Source organism: Hoplias malabaricus, chromosome 9 (assembly GCF_029633855.1).
Source record: "Hoplias malabaricus isolate fHopMal1 chromosome 9, fHopMal1.hap1, whole genome shotgun sequence".
In the NCBI taxonomy this organism is placed as follows: Eukaryota; Metazoa; Chordata; class Actinopteri; order Characiformes; family Erythrinidae; genus Hoplias; species Hoplias malabaricus.
This window is the reverse complement of record NC_089808.1, coordinates 36,267,786-36,288,248: the sequence shown is the minus strand read 5'-3', so window position 1 is coordinate 36,288,248 and position 20,463 is coordinate 36,267,786. Positions and strand designations below refer to the sequence as shown.

Genomic DNA, 20,463 nt, shown 5'->3' with positions numbered 1-20,463 from the left:
GGTTCAGGTGGAGTGTGATAATGATGTATCCTGTCGTCCTATGGTAGCTGGAGATGCATTACCTTGCCCTCCTGGATAGTGACCACATCTGGCAGGCCACCCACCACACGAGCCCTGTCTGTGAGGGGAAAAAAAGGAAGCTGTTAGTAAACACGTAAGCGAAAGCACAAATCCTTAAACATCCTCTGAAGGAACTTCATTCTCTTCTTGCAACCTGTCAGAATTTGCTCAGAAAGAATAACTCAGTCTACTTTATACATCAACTAATGGATATAAGGATTTCCAAGACATCTAGACAGGAAGATCTAACCCCTGCTGCCTCAGCAACACCGACTCATTCTGCGTAAGTGCAATGGAAAGAGCTGGAAATAGCTTGCGCATGCTTTTGGAACAAGCTGTTTTCAGGAAAGAGCACAACGACAGCAGAGACAATCACTTACTTCTCTCTGCGATGGCTGCAGCCCTGGGGCAGGAAGAGAGATAAGCACAGTGTTAGTGGAGGCTTTATATAACAACAGACTCTGTCAAGGTGATACAGTCTACTTCCACACCAGTGTCAGAAAAAGTCTGAGCCCAGGCCTTTCATAACACATGAAATGCGTATGAACAGATATGAATGCATATTTCAGGTGTAGAGTTTTTTTTTTTCGATGTGAAGCACCTCCCTGAATTGGCTTGTAACTAAAAAAGTGTGCATGACTGTTTCTTACTGGATCCATACATATTTATCTACTCTTATCTGACTGACTAATTTGTTGAATGACTAATTAATCAACTGATTAATTGTATGATATCTCTCTAAATAAATGATTAACTACCAAAGTCAGACAGACTGACAGACTCACTAACGAGCAAATAACTGACAGACAAATTCAGTAACTAACAACCTGATGGACTAACCAACTAACAACTAACTGACAGATCATCTAGTTGATTGGCTACATAACTAACAAATTGCTAACTAAACAACAAACTACTAAACGGCTATATACAGGGGGTCCTTGACTTCCGACGTTGATTCGTTCCTATGTTGTGTCGATGTTCGGTGTAAGTCGGAACATACGTACATACTGTACGTAAATCACATACTGTAAGCACTTATCCTATCCTCACACCTATCCTCCTCGGTCCCGAGCCGCGTAACCGTGTATTCTTCCGCCGCGCACACCAAACACGAAGTTCACGTTACGACGTTTACGACGCAAAACCACTTAAGTCAAAACAAGGCTATATACAGTAAATGGGAGATGTGTCGTAACTACGAAACATCGTAACTCGGGACTGACGAAACCCGAGGACCTCCTGTAATTATCTGACAAACTATTGCACGGACTAATCAGCTAATTGGCTGGCTACATAATTTAAAGAATTTTCTAACTTCATAACTACCCTAAACTAATTAACGTGTGAATTGGCTACATATCTAAATGACAAAATAAATAATAATCAGCTAGTTGACTGGCTATTTAACTAGCAAACTTGCTAACTAACAAACTTACAAACTTGCGGATTGGCTAAATAACTTACTGCCAAAGTACCTAACTATTGAGCTTGCTAACTATCTGACGATCTAATGACGTGGATGACTGGCAACATAACCCAATATTAAACAGAATAACTAATGAATTTAGTTTTTAGTAAGTATCTAATTAACGTGCTGAATGGCTAACTATCAAACTATCTTATGAACTTGCTGAATAGACACATAAATTACAAACAAATGATCTAACTGACAAAATAACAAACTCCAAACTATGTAATGAGCTAACTAACCAACTAATTCATGTTATAACTGGCTGCATATCTAACTAACAACTTTCTCTCAACTACACGAACTTAACTACTAACTAAATGACTGACTGACTACATAATTAAATAACATAGGCACTAAATAACGTAACGTACTACTCTACTAACATGTAGCTGACATGCTACGTAAACAAATTTCTAATTAATCAACAAAATAACCAGCTATGTAACCAAATAACTAATCAATCAAATAAAAAAAGCTAACTAACCAACTGACTAAATTTCTCACTGACTAACTGCACATTGTCACTGTTCTAACAAAATACATGTAGTGATTTGAAGACAGGGCCTAAATCCTTCAGTACATAATGCATCACCTACACTATGTTATTTTGTTTACATGTTTTATATTTCAAATATGCACAATGACAATAAAGTTGAATCTAATCTATCTAATCTAATCTAATAAAGAGGTGTGTAATCTCTGTATGATAAATAAACACTTACTTCAGCTTCTGGAACTCTGCATAAGCTTCATCCCACACTTTTACAAAAGAACAGAACAGGACAGGTCAGATGAGATGACAGTACATAATGAAATACATTCTAAAAAACGTCATCGATTTCAAAAAGAAAAAAATGCACTGGCAAGAAAATGACATGTAGTAAACATCAGTGAATGAAAGACCAGAGATCAAGGCCAGAGAGATGAAAAGTGAGACAGTTGAAGTGGGATGGTACCACCAGAGGCCTCACCTTTTCCAGTGAGGTCGAGAACCCTCTTGACACCTGCGGAACCATCGAAGATGTCAATGGCATATTTGCCCTTGTCCTTGTCTGTGGGCTCCTTGATTTTCAGCCACAGCTGCTCTCCGGTCACTCCACACTGAACTCTGTCTGAGTGGGAGATCTTTGAATCCCTGGAGTGGACACAAACAAGCTCTCTGGCTCAAAGGGCTAAGGCAGAGGCTAGCGTTCAGGTTTACTCAATGTAAAACTGATAGACAGGCTTCATTAGTGTTCAGTGAAAAGAAAGCACCTCCAGGGCAAATCTGTTTTTTTGTTTTAAATCTAATTTATTGTTATACTAACAGCACAGGTATGAGTGCACTAAAGCCAGGCAGACACCGTGTGATCTCTTGCTCCCTGATCACATGCTAATCATACTGCACAAAAGTAATCAGAATGAAATGATGGGACCTGTGTGTTCACAAAATAAGTGCTTTATTAACCAATTAAGACGACAGAAAATCTGCAGATAAATTGTGACTCCAATCACAGTTTCAATATTGGTGAGAGAAATTACAATTCAGTGTTTAACTCCAATCGTTCAGCTCCAGATTCAGGGTTTTATGAGTCTTTCATTTGCAAATTCACTCTCAGAGAGCTATACTTCACTCTGTCCTTTAGTCCAATCATTTTACGGTGCTCTCAGTAAATCCTCCTGGCTGCAGGACTCTGGTTTCAGAGCGCTCAGCCTTTTCTAATGGTGGGTATGAAAGCCGGCCAGGAGTCGGCTCTCACAATCCCCTAAAAACTTTGGTAAACATTTTGCAAGTCGTCATCATCCATAAGGCTATACGACACCTGAAATAAAGTTACATACACAGCTATGGAGGCTTGTTACAATAAGGGTGGGTGGTCATTAAAGCTATGTTAGTCAGTTTCATCCTCTGATGCTTTAGGAATAAAAGACGTAATGTATTGTTTCCCAAATCTAACCTACAATAGAATGTGTGTAAATAGCCCTCCAGTCTTGAAGCAGTCTGTGCTGCTGTTCATTCTTAATAATGTAGATTTCCTTAAAGTAAGACACATCCATCTGCAGCCAAACTGAAGCTCTGTCTGTGAGCAGATGTTATGGGGACTGAGTTTAAAAATAAATGCGGCCCGTCAGTTCTGACACCGACAGCAGCTTTCCCATGATCAAAACAGCCAAAAGAGGTAGGAACAGAAGTGTGGGAATAGAGTGAATGAAAGGAACTCACTTGTGCAGCCAGCTGACACGCAGCTCCTCAGTGTAGTACACCACGTTTGTGTAGAGGATAATGCCATGCTCTGTGCTCTCAACCTTCAGCTCAGTGGAAGAGTTGGCTGCGGTGGTAAAGAAGAGAATACGATTACAACAGATATTACTTTTAAGAACATAATATATCCAAACCTTTGTTGATGTCTTTATCGTGAGTGAATTCTGCTTCTACTTTAAGACGTACTGACTTTCTGTTAATTGTGCAGACACTAGAAAACCATAAAAGGCAGGAGTAGCTACACATGAGCCCCAGTCATTGGCCTGTGGAGCAATGGTACTGGGTTCTGAAGTGATGGTATGATGGCATTTGTGGCCCAGACCTAATCATCCAAGATTAATTCCTGGTCTCACCCAAGAAACTACTTAAAACTACTTAAAAATACCCTTCATTTCAGAAGAAATGTGGGATGAACAGGTGTTTACACACTTCTGTCCATACCGTGGATTAGCGGATCTAGTATGTAGATAGAGTATACAGTATTGTTACAAGTGTGAAAGTGAGTATACTAAAAATTCACAGTGCATACTTAGAACCAGCAGAGTGCTGAGTATGGTAATGTAACACTATTGTCCCACAATTCAACAGGTAACTGGAAAATGAGGAGTTTTGTCTCGTCTTAAATAGTGCCCTACTTCCTACATAGTGCACTTCACAGATTATCAAACTAATAGTACTACATCTAGACAATGCAATAATTGTCAGACGGGGGCATGAAGCATTTATCGAATATAAATGGCTTTATTATACAACATACAGTGTATTATTCGGTTATTTTATGACCTACACTGTGCACTACACAGTGTGGAGAGAGGTAATTCAGTTACAGCCTTGGAAAAAAATGGGGGACAGCATTGCAACTGCAGGTTGGTATGACATGAGTTGCCATAGCTATATAGGAACTGTATAGTATTAGTGCGTAGAACACTACTGGGACAAGAGAAGAAGAGGCAGGAGCTCACCTATAACTCTAAACATTTGATTCAGCACGGCCTGATAACCTGTTAAGAGAAATCAAATGACAGTGTTGAAACAGAAAACACTGGGTACATATTATTTCAGAAAATGTTCACATACTGGATGTTAAAAAAACAGAAAACTCTCCTACCTGCTTCAGTCAGGTTCAGCTGAGTCCTGTCCTTTCCTCTCCCGTCCCTCACATTCACCTCATACACACCTGCATCCTTCCTTGAAAGCTGTAGGGAGATTTGAGGTGGGAGTTAGGGGGAAGATACAAGTGATGGCTTCAAAATGGACCAGATATTAAAGGAGCAATCTGTCATTTTCTCCAATGATTGTTTCTCACATTAAGAAAAAGATATTTACTGACATCTAATGGCTGGGCAATTCTGGACTAAACCTGTTTAAAGCATGGGCACCCCATGCTGGAGACTCTCTCTATGGAGCACATATTAAGACTACAATGAATATGTGTCATGGGGGACTGAGCATGTCCATTTTTCACAAGGTGCAAGCATTACCTTGCTTAAGGGCAAGGCCTCCCTGGTTCTCCGGTTTCCATCACCGGAGTCCCTTTCCCTTCTGGGTTTCAGAGGTCCTCAGGGCAGAGGGGGCTGGATCTGTGGTAGCACTAGCTGACTAGTAGTTCCCCCATGACAATAAGGGATTACAAAACCCTTGAACTTTTTTATCTCATGAGAAAATGTCAAAACAATAACCATCTACTTTCATGAACCAGATTTTTTTTCATTGGTGGTAAAAATGACTTGTTGCTCCTTTAACAGGGTTCAGAATCAGTCAAACAGTCACAAAGAAAGATCCGAAAAGGCAAGCTTTTCTCCTGCGGTGGATGCTGCAGGTAAACAGGGACACCAGAGAAACGGGAGACAACAGTTAAGACACCAGCTGAACAGATTAAAAGAAACACGAAACAAAAATGACTTGGCGACAACGTATAAAAAGGGAAAGCTCCAGACTTTTGGTTTCCTTGGGGCTCCTTCGGCAGCAGGTTTAGCAGGTTTCTTTCTGACTTCTCTTTCACCTTTAATAACAAGCTGTAAATTAGACAGATATCGAAGTTAATGCCAGACCCACCGCACTGCATGCAGTCACTCTACTTTTCCCCACTATCCTTTAAAAAGGACATAGATCCTGCATTTTACCTGGATTTTAGTGTTTCTCAGAGGTCCACTTCTGACAGTGGTGTGGGTTCACAAACCAACAACAGTCATAGTTCATTTTGCATAAACATTTTCTGACCTCTTATATTCAACCTGCTGGTCACAGTAATGTGTCTTTGGATTAACGCCCTCTGATCTAATTGGCCATGTGCAATGCCTCATTCAACAATCTGCTATATGTTTAATGAGGTGTTTTTCCAGACCTCACAAAAACATGATATTTGCTGTGATTTATCACACGTTTAATAATGGATATTTATATATAAAATAAAAGAATCAATGCAAGATCAATACAATGGAATTATACTTACAGTAGGGTTAGACAATGAAACTGAAACACCTGTCATTGTAGTGTGGGAGGTGTCATGGCTAAATTGGAGCAGCCTGGTGGACAATCTTCATTAACTGCACATGGCACCAGTAAGACCATCTGCATCCAATGGTTCAAACATTGTGTCCTGAAGGCGGTGCCTTGTATCAGGACGACAATGCACCAATACACACAGCGAGACTGGTGAAAGACTGGTTTGATGAACATGAAAGTGAAGTTGAACATCTCCCATGGCCTGCACAGTCACCAGATCTAAATATTATTGAGCCACTTTGGGGTGTTTTGGAGGAGCGAGTCAGGAAACGTTTTCCTCCACCAGCATCACGTAGAGACCTGGCCACTATCCTGCAAGAAGAATGGCTTCAAATCCCTCTGACCACTGAGCAGGACTTGTGTATGTCATTCCCAAGACGAACTGACGCTGTATCGGCCGCAAAAGGATGCCCTACACCATATTAATAAATGACTGTGGTCTAAAACCAGGTGTTTCAGTTTGTACATTAGTAGCGTCAATTGATTAAAACGTAATCACAATTATGTTAAAATGCTAGTACTTCGTTGTAAACGTGGGAAGGAGATCAACGTGTAGTGTAATATGCATGACAAACTGGTGAGAGGAAATCATTCTTTTTTTAATCATTATTATAATACCTCAGTGTAGTTTTTGAATAAGAATCTATTAATTTGTGGAGTAAAAGTTTCTGGGAGAGCTGTAGCAGCCGACATATAAGTTTTAAATGAGAAAATTAGCGTGCGTTTGTATGTACACGTCATTACTGTTATATCAAAAGTAGTTATATCAATTTTCAGGAGTTTATGTCTTTATAAACCATGAAGCACCACATGCTTCACCATAACATTATAACCATCTGCCTAATGTGGTGTTGGTCAAATGTGAGCTCTAAAAGTTCTTGTAGTTTCTGGCACCAAAATGTGAGAACAGGTCTTTTCCAGCTCACACCACAGATGCACACAATTTGTTGCCAGGGGAACACCTTAAAGTCTTTGTCGTGTTTTTCAGACCATTCATTGTCAGTAACACTGTGGGATCACTGGGCGCCAGTCGTTCACAGGGTGACACACACTTAGACACTTTTGAGTAGCCAATCCACCTACCTCAGTGTGTTTTTGGACTGTTCTTCAAGAGAAGGAAACGCACACAGACACAGGGAGAATACACCACACTCCTCACAGACAGTCACCCAGAGGAAACCCACGCAGACACAGGCAGAACACACCACACTCCTCACAGACAATCACCTGGAGGAAATCCACGCAGACACAGAGAGAACACACCACACTCCTCACAGACAGTCACCCAGAGGAAACCCACACAGACACAGGGAGAACACACCACACTCCTCACAGACAGTCACCCGGAGGAAACCCACACAGACACAGGGAGAACACACCACACTCCTCACAGACAGTCACCCAGAGGAAACCCACGCAGACACAGAGAGAACACACCACACTCCTCACAGACAGTCACCCGGAGAAAACCCACGCAGACACAGGGAGAACACACCACACTCCTCACAGACAGTCCACAATCCTAGGACCCTGAGGCTGTTGTGCCACCACGCTGCCCAGTTTTTCAGACCATCCCCCAGCAATTATTAATCTTCCCCAGTAGATTCCATCTTTCAATAAAGAAGAGTTGAACCAGTCTTGTGAATGTGGAAGCCAACTCACAGCTTCTTTTTGAACTGCTGCTATTGCGATGGCACTGATCAACTTAACACGATGGAAGAGAATTCAAACTGCCCAGATCTGTCACGTCAGTTGACAGGAGTCCATGCTGGCTAGCACTCTGAAAAGTAATGACAGGGAAAGGGGGCCATCCTAACCACTCAGAGGTTAAGCCCAACTGTGTTCTTGAAGACTCCCAGCCCTGGATAACTGAAGCATCACCAGGAACAAAACTTGTGATCTCCTGATTATAAGGCCAATGCTTAGACGTGGCATTACTCTGGAGGGCCCTGAAATGTTGGATATATCGACCAATTGGATGATGACTTCACTTTCTAAGAGCTCATGATTTGCAATATATTAAAATGATATTAGTAAAGCTGTTTTATACATTCATTTAATAATATATAAAGCTGCCCTAATTCAGCCTTTTGACATGAATGAGTTTGTGCAGCCGAGAGGGGAGAGAGTAGTCCCCAGTGTGTCGAAGAAACTTATCCTGTACTTATGTACTCACCTTCCCAATATTGAAGGACAGAACTCCATCCGCGATGCCAATCTTCTTAGCATCCTCATCGCCATCTTCAATCTCGATGTCATCCTTACACCAGATTATCTCTGTGTCAGCCTTCATATTTCCTACCTGCAGAGAGATAGAGAGAGAGAGAGAGAGAGAGGAGGGGATAGAGATAGAGAGAGAGGTGTTCAAGGGAGGAGACAAAGTGAGAGGGAAAGAGACAGGGAAATATATAGAGTGATGCGAGGAAGACACAGAAGTGGGAAAACAGAGGGAGAGAAAGGGATGAAGAGAGAGGGAAAGGGTGAGATAGTCAGAGTGAGTGTGAAAGAGAGATAAATTATCAATCATTTTGACCTGAGAAAGTGAGAAACCGTGTTAAACCACACACAGAAACATCGTGCTGACCTTGCATTTCAGATACACGTCACACTCGGCAGTGACCTCAAAGCTCAGATACTCCACAAAGTGTGGACCTGTGTGAGAGAATACCACAAGGTCACTTACAGCAGTGGACACTATTTTAAAACAGAACTGATTCAGCAGTAGGACTGTGGCTACCTTGCTTCCTGACCCACTCAGCTCTCTCAAACTCAGACTTCTTCTGCAGCTCCGCAAACTCTGCAAAACAGAGCGTTGGATGGAAATCAGAAAGTTCTGCTTCTTAAAGAGAATCTGAGGAACATTTGATACTAATTCACCCTTAGACTGAACGATGCTGATGACCTAAGAACGTTTAAATCAATAAGTACATTTCATTAGTGAATTATACGCATTATAACAAACAGCAGTGCTATAAACAGAACAATATCACTGTACCATATTATATCTACTCATATCATATACAGTAATACCTTGACTTATGAGTTTAATTCGTTCAATGACCGAGCTCGTGAAATGCTAATGCTATTAATCCGTTCCACTGATGCTTGGACAAGACAGGGCCGTCACTATAGGTTAATGTTAAGGGGGGCTAAGCTTTAACCGGGGGTCTGAGGTAATTGACTCATAGCTGAGGATGTACAGATTAAGCAAAGCCACAAGGAGCTAAAATAACATTAGTTCTATCTAAAACAGAGCTGTAGTTCTCAGTGTTTCAGCTCTGATCTGCTGCTCTCAGCGGCGCCATAAAACAAACCGTTGTAGGAGGGACTGTGGCTCCATTGACTGCAGTACTGAATAACGGACAGAAAACCCTGGCTGCTGATTGGCTAAATAACGACCAATGAAAATCGTGTTCTCTGTTTAGGAGCCGTGCAGAATTAGCCCCTCACTTCGGCTCAAAGAGAGCTGCGTATTTCTGTCTCAAACTTAAAATGTAACCTCAAAAATACGGAACAAGACGCGTCCAGTATCGGTTCAAAACAGAACGTATCTTTTAGGGTCCAAATACAGGACAATTCCGTAGTTTATAGGACGGTTGGCAACACTAAGTTTGCGAATTCTATCAGAAAAGCAAATACAGACCGTTAGCCAGCGGCTAACTGGAGAACGAACCGTTGTTGAAAATGAAAGAATAGAGACTCAAAGTCAAGGCTTCACTGTATTTTAAATCATATTTTGGTGATTTAAACTTGGCTTTTTATATGGATTTCCATTAAAAAATGTTTTTACTTGTTTGTTTACACAACAAACACCATTAATCGAGCTGCTCCTCAAAATAATATACTTATTAATTACTTATTAATAACTAAGTATTTTTTTTACCCATGTAGATTCCTTTAATTTGAAAATATCTGTTTGTTATGTAACAGGACATCACATCAGTCACTCAACCCTGAAAAGAGTTTTGTCCAGTTGGAGCCGCGTTGTGGAACAGCTTGGAAGTCTGTTACATACAAACGTCGCTCCTAAACCAGATGCCATGGACATTTTCAGATCAGGAGGAGACTCTGTTTCTACTGATCTTTTCCTGCCCTCTAGAGGACAAGAAAGATTACAGCAGTGAGAGCACAGGGCAGGGGGACCGGCAGACTCAGACTGTATACGTGTGCACCAATAATTCATAATAATACTTGTATTATTTCCAGATTTCTGCAGTTATCTGATTATTCCTGTGATCACACAGATATTCCTTTGACTGGATCAGAGCCAATATCTATCAAAGAGACCTGGATTTTATTAACACACTGAGGACACATTAACACGACTATTTACCTTCTCCAATGAGTACCAAGCTGGTGCGCCCAGTTGCTTTGCCATCAACAAGGTTAAATGTAAAGGTTCCTTCATCGCTGACCTCCAGGGAGTCCATGAACATCTCAATGATACCAGTTTTCTGGTCAAAGTTCATTGTATATTTCTGAGGAGTGAAAAACAGAAGCACAGATGTGTCAGAGTGTTTCTGAGGGAGGGAACTGAGCTGAACTCATGGGGTGGTGTATGTGGCGTCTTGCTCTACCTTTCCTTGGGAAATGATGTTATCGTTAAAGACATACTCCACTTGGCACTTGGAAGTGAACTTGGCGAGCTGGGCCCAGAAACGAACACGGCCTTTCTCCTGAAGCTCAATGGCCATCTCGGATGTGAAGGGAATAACTGTGAGGGAGAGATTACATTAGGTTTTGCTGCATTAGAACCATTTAAGCACAACAGAAGAGCGCTGAGCTTAAGGGAACACTTTGTTACCCAGTTTTCCTGCCACTTTAGTCAATACCACCCACTAGCTAGGACTCTCCCACATGATGCTATCAGGGTGGAACAGTAAAGACTAACATACGCTTTCTCCAGGACGTGTGAAACCAAATATGGCTTATTTTTTGTCAGTCGAATGTAACTGAACCTCAACATGCTTGGGGAAGAGCACTAACCGGCCACTCTTGTTATGTTATATAACAGCATTCACTAGGATTTTGCTGTTTGTTTTCCTATCTGAGTGATCTCAGACTCATGACTCTAGCTAATGTTTGGACATTTATGTTGTTTGTGAGCCCCTAAAGGCAACTTTTAATGTCACTGTTGTTATTATTCTGTTCTTGGTGGGAGACTTACTGGGGAACTGATGTTCGTGGCTGATTTCCAACAAGCGTTTCAGACCTATGGACATAAATAACCAGGCATTCCATTAGAAACAAGCTCAAGATGCTTTCTGAATTGGTTGCAACAGTTCTTCAAAGGAACCAATGTCATGGAATTATTTTCCTCAATGTCTTGAAATAAGAGCAACATAGTATATACACATTGTCAAAGTTGAAAATGTTCCAAACAGTTCATATATCGCAACTAAACTACAAACCCAGCATGTACATGAATACTCAGCCTATAGCAGCTTAGCCCCGCCCATTCAGGATGAAGTTATAAAGAGTGTTTCAGCTTGAACTGAAAAGAGGTCAATTTAAAGTCACAGGAACAAAAACAGCCTCTGCATCTCCAATGGCGCTTTTCCTCTGCATGGTACCTACTCGACTCTGCACTCCTGGTTCTAAGCAAGGTAAGTAGGGACTAAATCTTGCAGAGTGCTGATTAGCCAGAAAAAGTCATCAATCACAACGAACAGCAGACATCCAGCGCAAATTAGATATTTGTAAAATCTTCAAGCTACAGTAGAGATTACATTTGTTTTGATCCGACTCAAAACAGCAGCTCGTGATTACACCTTGGTATTTTGAATAGGTTCAAACAATCATTGGATCGGTGGCTGGCGAAAGAAACCAGCAAGAGCTGGACAGTGCAACAAGGAATGGAAAAGCTCTACTGATCTGTCTGAAATAACGCTCAGAGCTGTGTTCAATAGTCCAAAAAACTAAAACTACACAAAATACACGATGCGTAAACAATGCAACATTAACCATAGCTGTTGTGGTCCCTGTTAGACAGTGTATTGTGACGTCACTGGCTACATTTTGAGGAGAGGGGCTGTGTGTGTGGAAAGCCATCAGGGACTAGGTCCCAAAAAGCAAGTAGTGCAGAGTAGAGTTGAGTGAAGTCGGTACCATGCAGTGGAAAAGTACCACTACAGAACATTTGGTCTGAAAATGAAGAGAGCAGAGAATGACTTGCCCTCCTCCGTGAGAGTGTAGCTGGCAGAAAATCCGTCTGTGTTGGTGACCATACAGGAATAAGTGCCCAGGTCCTCCAAGGAGGGGTCATTGAAGATGGCTCTGGATCTGAGGACAAAGCAGTAAAGAGTATGAATATGACAACAACAAAAAAGAAAGCTGCAGTGAAACCAAGTGGCCTGGATGTAACTGATTCTGTACTAAACCTGTTTTAAACATAGCTGCCCCCACATGGGGAAACCGCTCTTTGAAGCATAAACTGATCCATTCAGGGACGTCTAAACAAACTTATTCTCATGTGAGTAAACATGACTGATTGCTCCTTTGAAAACATTTGGTTTATTTTGACTAATTCCACTTTTTTTTCCCTTAGTTTTACATTTCTCTAACTTTCCATCCACTTTCCTGCCCACTTTCCAACTGTCTGCTTTTACATTACATCTGGCAGGATGACGCTTGGCACTCGTCTCCTGTCGCTAGCAGACAGCTCGCCACCACTCGTCTTCACACTTTGCGCCCACATGGCATTGTCAAGAGTCTCAGAGAGCTCATACTAATGCTAATCACCTAACTGTGCCATGTGACCAACAAAGGAGCTGTAGACCCTGCTTACAATAAAAAAAGAGGTCAGACTGATTACATAAAGCATGAGAAGGCCAGGGGAGGAATAAACAAAGTGTAAGTAACTTATGAGAGTCTGTACTTGGAAGATACCTATAGGGATCTATAAGTATGTATTTTATTCATGAGACTGAGCACTTTTTAGTTCTACTCACGAAATTAAATCCAAGATATATGTACAGATCTATGCAAAAGTTTCTCTCCTCTTGGCAGACCAGTATTATTTGAGGTTATCCTCTAATACCAATTTTTACCTGTTAATAATACTTTATGTTAAATCAAATGTGCTGTTATCATCTGATTTTGCAACTTGAAGTAGAAGTTCACTTGTTATTTCCATTTTAATTATATTCAGTGTCATGGCTGTATCCATTCATTCATTCATTCATTCATTCATTATCTGTAACCCTTATCCAATTCAGGGTCGCAGTGGGTCCAGAGCCTACCTGGAATCATTGGGCGCAAGGTGGGAATACACCCTGGAGGGGGCACCATTCCTTCACAGGGCAACACACACACACACACACATTCACTCACACCTACGGACATTTTGGAGTCACCAATCCACCTACCAACGTGTGTTTTTTGGACCGTGGGAGGAAACCGGAGCATCCAGAGGAAACCCACGCGGACACGGGGAGAACACACCAACTCCTCACAGACAGTCACCCGGAGCGGGAATCGAACCCACAGCCTCCAGGTCCCTGTAGCTGTGTGACTGCGACACTACCTGCTGCGCCACGGTGCCGCCCTGGCTGTATCCATCTAATTGAAATTCAGTAAAGAAAACCCTTTTTTTACACTAAGCTCTTTCTTTCTTTGACTTTTGGAAAACCTAAACCATACTTCAGTTTTTCTCAGAGGGCTTGTATTTTTACTTTAATAAGAACATGTGTAGTTCAGTGAGCTCTGGAAGTGACGGCAAGCTTACTTTCCCCCGACTGTCTCAATAGTGAGGCGAGAGGTGTCGGTGAGGGCCTTGTAGTTCTTGGACCAGATAAACTGAGAACCTGCCGCCATCTGTGAGCACTCAAAGATCATGGAGATCACTCCATTGTCGTCCACGTCCACCACAATCTCATTAGTGCCTGAGGAAAGACCATGAAAATTTGGATCAGAGGCATTAGAAAATCTGGCCGTTTCAAAACATTTTATTTATATGCCCTCGACAACTTTGACCTACATTTCACAAGTGGACACTCAGCAGGAGGCAACAGTGAGCAGGAGATTTCTGAATTAGAATGTCCTCAGCTAGGTTTGCCTCAGTGCTGATCAGCTAGACATGCAAAATTAGCAACATGTGTAAACATAACCTACAATGCCTCAACATAACGTATCCTACAAAAACACAAAGCGTGACCTTAACGGAGGCATTTTTCAGCACACCTGAATTGAGGGGGGTGAGAGGCAAATGTCTATATGACATCTGACCTCTTCCCAGTGGGATTAAAGTCACAGCGGAGGGTCCTCACTGTAGCTACACGGCCTGTGGTCCTGGGAAGAAGCGTTACCTTCGACCTGAGAAGTTTTGAGCCAACCCCCAAGCCACAGGGACTGAGGCAGGGCTATGACCATGTGACTATTCTCTCTCCACTTGGCTCTGGTCACCTGCCTACATGACCTCAACAAGGTAAACGTGGAGGGGACGCACTCACAGACTGTTGAGTTTGTGTTGATTGTGTTGTGTTCTGTTGTGTAGATTATGTTGAATTTTGTGTTGTGTTCTGTTGTGTAGATTATGTTGAGTTATGTGTTGATTGTGTTGTGTTGATTGTGTTGTGTTCTGTTGTGTAGATCATGTTGAGTTTTGTGTTGATTGTGTTTTGTGCTGTGTATTATTTTGGGGTGTTCTTTTATGTTTAGATTTGTTGTGCTCTGTTGTGTTTATTTTGCTATGTTGTATTGTGTTGTTTTGTATGTTGTTGTGTAGTTTTGATTGAGTTGTTTTGTGTCTCGTTGATTATGGGCTGTAGTGTTAGGCTGCGTTGTGTTGACTGTGTTTTGTTTTGTGCTGAAAGATGAAGGGACGTGGGCATGTTGAAACTGCTATAGAGACAGTATCTCTATCTGTGTCAGTGTCTGCTCACCCACCTGGTCTGGTCTGAGCGACAATGGGACCCAGGACTTTTGAAGGTCCACCAACACCGACCACATTCTTGGCATAAACACACAGCTGGTAGGAGGCACCTTCCTTCAGCCCAGATATCTGCGTCACAGGGAGATTAATATTAACAACACACTTGGAAATGTAAGATATTTCACCTCCTTGCAACAGGCTTCCACTTCTTTAATCTCCTGTTACTGAAACGACAGTGGCATGATTTTCAAACTCAAGAAACTGAGCATAAAGTTCCTAGACAAGTTTTCTCTAAAGCTCTGTCTGTAATAGCACTGACAGATACACTGTAGGTCTATAACATTCTATATAAACTCTTCCAAATGTTTTGAAGCACCTCAACCCCTGTCTGTTCCCACTTCTCCAGATGTCTGTCCCATAAACTGACCTTCATGAATGTATTCTTGGTGGATCTTTCCTGGACGCCTCTCCACTTGCCATTGCCCTCCTTGATGTCCACATAGTATCCAGTGACAGGACTGCGGCCGGTAAATACGGGTGTCTCCCAGAGCAGCACCATGGAGTTCTTCCTCAGCTCCAGCACATGAAGGCCGTGGGCAGGCCCTGTGTCATCCAGCCACAACAGAGACATTACGCAGGCATCCATTACTTCGTGTAAACTTACAGGTTAATGGATAGGTGGAGAAGTAAGGTGGGTAATGACAGTGGCTAAAACGGTGTCCAGTTTTCATGGTCTAATTTCTACGATGCTCAACACTTCTAGCTGCAGGGTATAAGAGCCCAACCTACAAAAGTTTGTTCCCTCATTTTATGTCCCTAAATAACTGCTACTGGTGATATACTTACTCTGATGGAGTACAGTGTGCATGCATTTGTAATGTTTAACTGCATAGTTACAGAAATAGTAAATATAAATTATACGAATAACTTCCAAAATATTAGAGAAGGTCACTATGTTACAGCTGACCCCACTGGTCCTCAGTGTGGATGCTCAAAAGGTAACTGTCTGAGGGCTGGCCAAACTCATCAATAAAGGCCTCAGCATACTTCTTGCGGAGACGACATTCATCTGGCTTCGGCGAAAAATATGAAGCAATTTAGTAGATAAGGAACAACCGCATACGTCGTGCAGAGGCTTCGCTCCCCATGTCATTATTATTATTATTATTATTATTGTTACACTTATATAGCACCTTTCTAGACACCCAAGGACGCTTTACAATCTACACTGCTCAGAACGCTCAATTCACACACTGGTGAGAAGCGGCAGCCAAACGCGCACAGCGTACTCTCAACCAGGAACGACCGTCCACCTGGAGGACTGCATCGGGCACTAGGGTTTCACCCAGGACAGAGCGCCAATCCATATCTGGGCACACACACATTCATTAACTCACAAACCAGGACAGTTATTACAGAAGCCAATTCACCTACCCTCCATGTTTTTGGACTGTGGGAGGAAACCGGAGACCCCGGAGGAAACCCACGCAGACACAGGGAGAACATGGAAACTCCACCCAGATGGGACTTGAACACTGCACATGCACACTGAAGCTGGACAAACTCTGTGGTATGAACGCTACGTGACGAAGCTTTTCATTGGTCAGTAAAAAACAGGCTTTCGTTTCAAGAGAAGTATGCTGAGGCCTTAAAGGCTAAGCACCAGCGATATGAAAGTGTCAAACAAATAAATCCAGTGGAATTTGAGTTCCTAACTTGTGTTTATTGATAGTCAGAAAACATGTTATTTCTTACTAATTCAAGGAATAAGGTTTAAAAGACCGTTGCTCCACCCTCCCAACGGCGTCTTGCCTGTGACGTAGATGGTGGACAACACCATCTAGAAGTTGCACTTAATTTAATGCAAAATGACGAAAAGGTGTGTTGTTTTTGGCTGCAATCATTCAATGTACAGTGGAACATCTGTGCACAAATGGCCCAAAGATCCCAAAATATCCAGAAAATGGACTAAATTTGTCAACTTTAAACGGGCACTTTGGAAAGGACCATCCGCTCACTCCGTTATCTGTAGCTCATTTCACTGGCGCTTTTCCAACAATATGGGCATGTAAGGACACCAACGAAAGGTGTTCAAGAGCCTCTGTAACATGGAGGTAAACAGGGTAAGGACACTCACTTCGCCTGTTTTAGTTGGTGTTAGTTAACGTTAGCTTGACTCGCTAAACTCGGTGGCTCAGATTATACTCGGCTACGTAGCTGCATTACGGAGGTTTATAGTGTCGGAGGAATTCGAGTTCGACTTCGATCACATTTACAAGAATAACGGTACCTCTAAAGTTGAGTTTAGCTTATTGCTAGGCTATTGTCATGAATAATGTTGGTTATTTAGCTAGATACTGTCATAACAGTCAGTCATAACGGTGTTTTACCGTGGCGTTGTTCAGCTGTTGTCCACCAGTGACGTCACGGTCGCGTTCAAGAATTTCCGTAGCGAGCTCGGGTTTTTCCGTCAATTTAATAAAATTGTCAGTTTTAAAGCAAATTAAGCTGCTATTTTCTTTTTAATTCATACTTATATATGTCAGTAACTAAAATAATGTGAAATATTCATGGAGGCCCATTAAGTGGTGCTTAGCCTTTAAGACTTACCTGGCACTGCAACAGTCCACTCGAGACATTCAAAGGCAGTGCTGGGCACAGAGCCCTCGCTGATACCAGCCTGGTTCACTGCACGCACCTGGAACTCGTAAAACAAGTTCTCCTTCAGGTTCTCCACCTGTTCATAAACAGAGAGATAGTCAGTGATTACTATAAGAAAAAATAAGACAAAATAATCACTTGGTAGTTTTTTTCTATACGCCTACACTAACACACACAGGCCACTGATTCTCACAAACACTGTCTAGTGTCTAGTGTAGCACCTTTCACACATGCACTTAAACTCTGAGTTTTTGAATTATTTTTTTCTTCCCAATTTATTCATCACAAGTTCCACCAGATAACTACAACTCCTTCCATCACACTCTGGCCTTGGATGACCGAGGCCTCCCCGAGGGTCCCACAGTAATAGGGTCAACACTTAGAATGCTTTATTAAGATCCCTTCTGCCTCCTATAACTTCTGCTTGTGCCATAAATGTGTAAAAAAAACTGATGAGATGGAGAAGGTTACCTTATAGGTAGTGGTAGTCACGGCCTTGACGTTAATCTCATGCCACTTGCTCTTGACTTTTCCTTTAACGGTTCTGTAGTCCAGGTAGTAGCCCCTGACATCAGCCCCGCCGGTCTTGACAGGGGGCTTCCAGCCCACCACCATGTAGTCCCTCACACGTTCCAGCAGAGTCACGGCTGGGGGAGGGGAGGGGACCTCTGCACAGGGAACAGCTCAGATTAATGCTCCGACAATACAAATCAGAGCACGTCTTCTAGGAAAACGTTCCATTGCATCATTTCAGTTGTGTTTTGACAAAGTTGAGAATTCAAACCCAGTCAAACGCATCAGACCATCTGTTTTTGAGACATTAAACCAAAACAAAGCTGTTGTTAATAACTCTCTGCCCATGCCGGCCAAGACTGTTTCACAGTTTCCAAAGGTAAAATCAGTACATTGAAGACACGTTCTCTGGACTCATGAACCTACCTCTATTAGAATGAGCTGTTTACTGGTTACTTACACCATTATCGACAGTAAAACATGCAAAGTAGCCTTTGTCAAATCATGTTTGAACATGCATCCCTTCTTTTCTCTCCCCCTTTCCAATATACATTGTCTATGTAATGAGTAGTGTGAGTGGGTGGGTTGTTAATACGTTGTGTTTACTGTATTCTCTTGAAAAATCTATAAATAAAGCATTAAAAACAATAATGAGCTGTTTATTCAGCTGAGCTCCAGAAATCCAGAAAGCTGAATAAACAGCTCATTATTACTACTTTCTTACTACTACTACTACTTTCATTACACATACGAACAAGTTATGTAGTGTTTCAGGAGATATTTCTGAAGAGATCTGATGTATGAGCTATAAATATAGCTAAATATAGAGTAGTCAAAAAGTGAATTGGAAAAAAAAAGACCCAGTTGACCACCAGAACTGCTCTCATTAGATAAGTACAGTGATCCCTCAGTACGGGGAGCGTTTTAAAAGTCCAAATACTCATTAAAAACATTTTAAAAAATACTTCGCGGAAATTCATTTTTCGTGGAAAAACGAAATTTCGCGAAGTATTTTTTTTTATGTATTTAACGAGCATTTGGACTTTTAAAGCGCTCTCTGTGCTGTTAACAACCCACCCTTTGCATTAAACAGTCGTTCTATAATGTTTTTCAGCTGGAACTGCATGTGATATCCTACCAGTTTCTTTAATAGAGTCATTCGTAAGCTGTGATTTAGCGTAAGTACATTTCACTCGTATGTGGACATGAACAATACATGTACTGTACGTAAGAAACACTTGTACATGATATATATTGTCACTAACAGGCCCAGTCTAATACATGTAAATAATAAAAAAGCCCCCTTAAAAATACCAGCAAAGTAGCGAATGCCCTGTGAAGGGTAACACAGACACACACCAGGGTGTATTCCTGCCTTGCGCCCAATGATTCCAGGTAGGGTCTGGACCCACCGTGACCCTGAACTGGATAAGAGGTTACAGATAATGAATGAATGAATAAATTTTATCGTAGGCTTCGCTCTCACGTCTGATCTGATCTTTGTGTGCAACTTTTCTCTGTATGAGAGGACAACTCTACACTGTCTGAAAGGGGTGGTATCTGACTGGAGCTGTAGTAAGCAACAGGAGGTAGGTCTTTCAAGGATTCTATTCACAATACGTACCGACTGAACCACATGTAGTGTTATTTTGTCACTGGACTGTCAGTAAATCAACCCTATTACAGGTCAGTGGAGTATCACAATGATTCTGAAGCTGTAATTTTAAAGTACTACGTAGTGTCACTCTTTAAGAGAATTTTAAACACCTGCCATGAGTTTTCAGCACGATTTCGCCCACGTTTTGACAGGAATGTTGTGGGAGTTTTCACCCAGAGATGCATTTAGGCCCCATGTACTTATTTTCTACTCACTGTGCCGTTCCGCCAAAACACTATGGGGCAGGTCTGGACTCTCTCCCTCTCGTATTTTACCCATCGGCCAGGAGAAGCAAGGACACACACACCCCATGCCCTAGAGTCAATCATGAAATACAGCAAGAGACACAGCATGGACTCAAGCAAACTGCATCACACTCAGACACAAAGCTAGTCTCCAAGTGATCCCTCTGATATGCCATTACCTCCTTAGTTCTAGACTGGTTAGTGCAGTTGTTCTCAATCAGGTAATTTTGTGGT

General features: G+C 41.9%; 1 protein-coding gene across 1 annotated transcript in view; it reads right to left on the bottom strand.

The window, feature by feature from the left end:
• Positions 1–20,463, bottom strand: part of myom1a (myomesin 1a (skelemin)) — a 41,994-nt gene that overhangs the window by 4,120 nt on the left and 17,411 nt on the right. The window contains exons 17-35 of the mRNA XM_066681643.1: positions 18,286–18,482; positions 17,764–17,890; positions 15,581–15,756; positions 15,168–15,282; positions 14,008–14,164; positions 12,457–12,563; positions 11,449–11,493; positions 10,859–10,995; positions 10,615–10,759; positions 9,019–9,078; positions 8,866–8,933; positions 8,458–8,583; positions 4,885–4,972; positions 4,739–4,777; positions 3,738–3,843; positions 2,506–2,669; positions 2,257–2,293; positions 441–463; positions 63–118 (exon numbers count right to left, since the gene is read on the bottom strand). Coding sequence (XP_066537740.1) covers positions 63–118; positions 441–463; positions 2,257–2,293; positions 2,506–2,669; positions 3,738–3,843; positions 4,739–4,777; positions 4,885–4,972; positions 8,458–8,583; positions 8,866–8,933; positions 9,019–9,078; positions 10,615–10,759; positions 10,859–10,995; positions 11,449–11,493; positions 12,457–12,563; positions 14,008–14,164; positions 15,168–15,282; positions 15,581–15,756; positions 17,764–17,890; positions 18,286–18,482 — 1,973 coding nt within the window. The remainder of the gene's footprint in view (positions 1–62; positions 119–440; positions 464–2,256; positions 2,294–2,505; positions 2,670–3,737; positions 3,844–4,738; positions 4,778–4,884; positions 4,973–8,457; positions 8,584–8,865; positions 8,934–9,018; positions 9,079–10,614; positions 10,760–10,858; positions 10,996–11,448; positions 11,494–12,456; positions 12,564–14,007; positions 14,165–15,167; positions 15,283–15,580; positions 15,757–17,763; positions 17,891–18,285; positions 18,483–20,463) is intronic.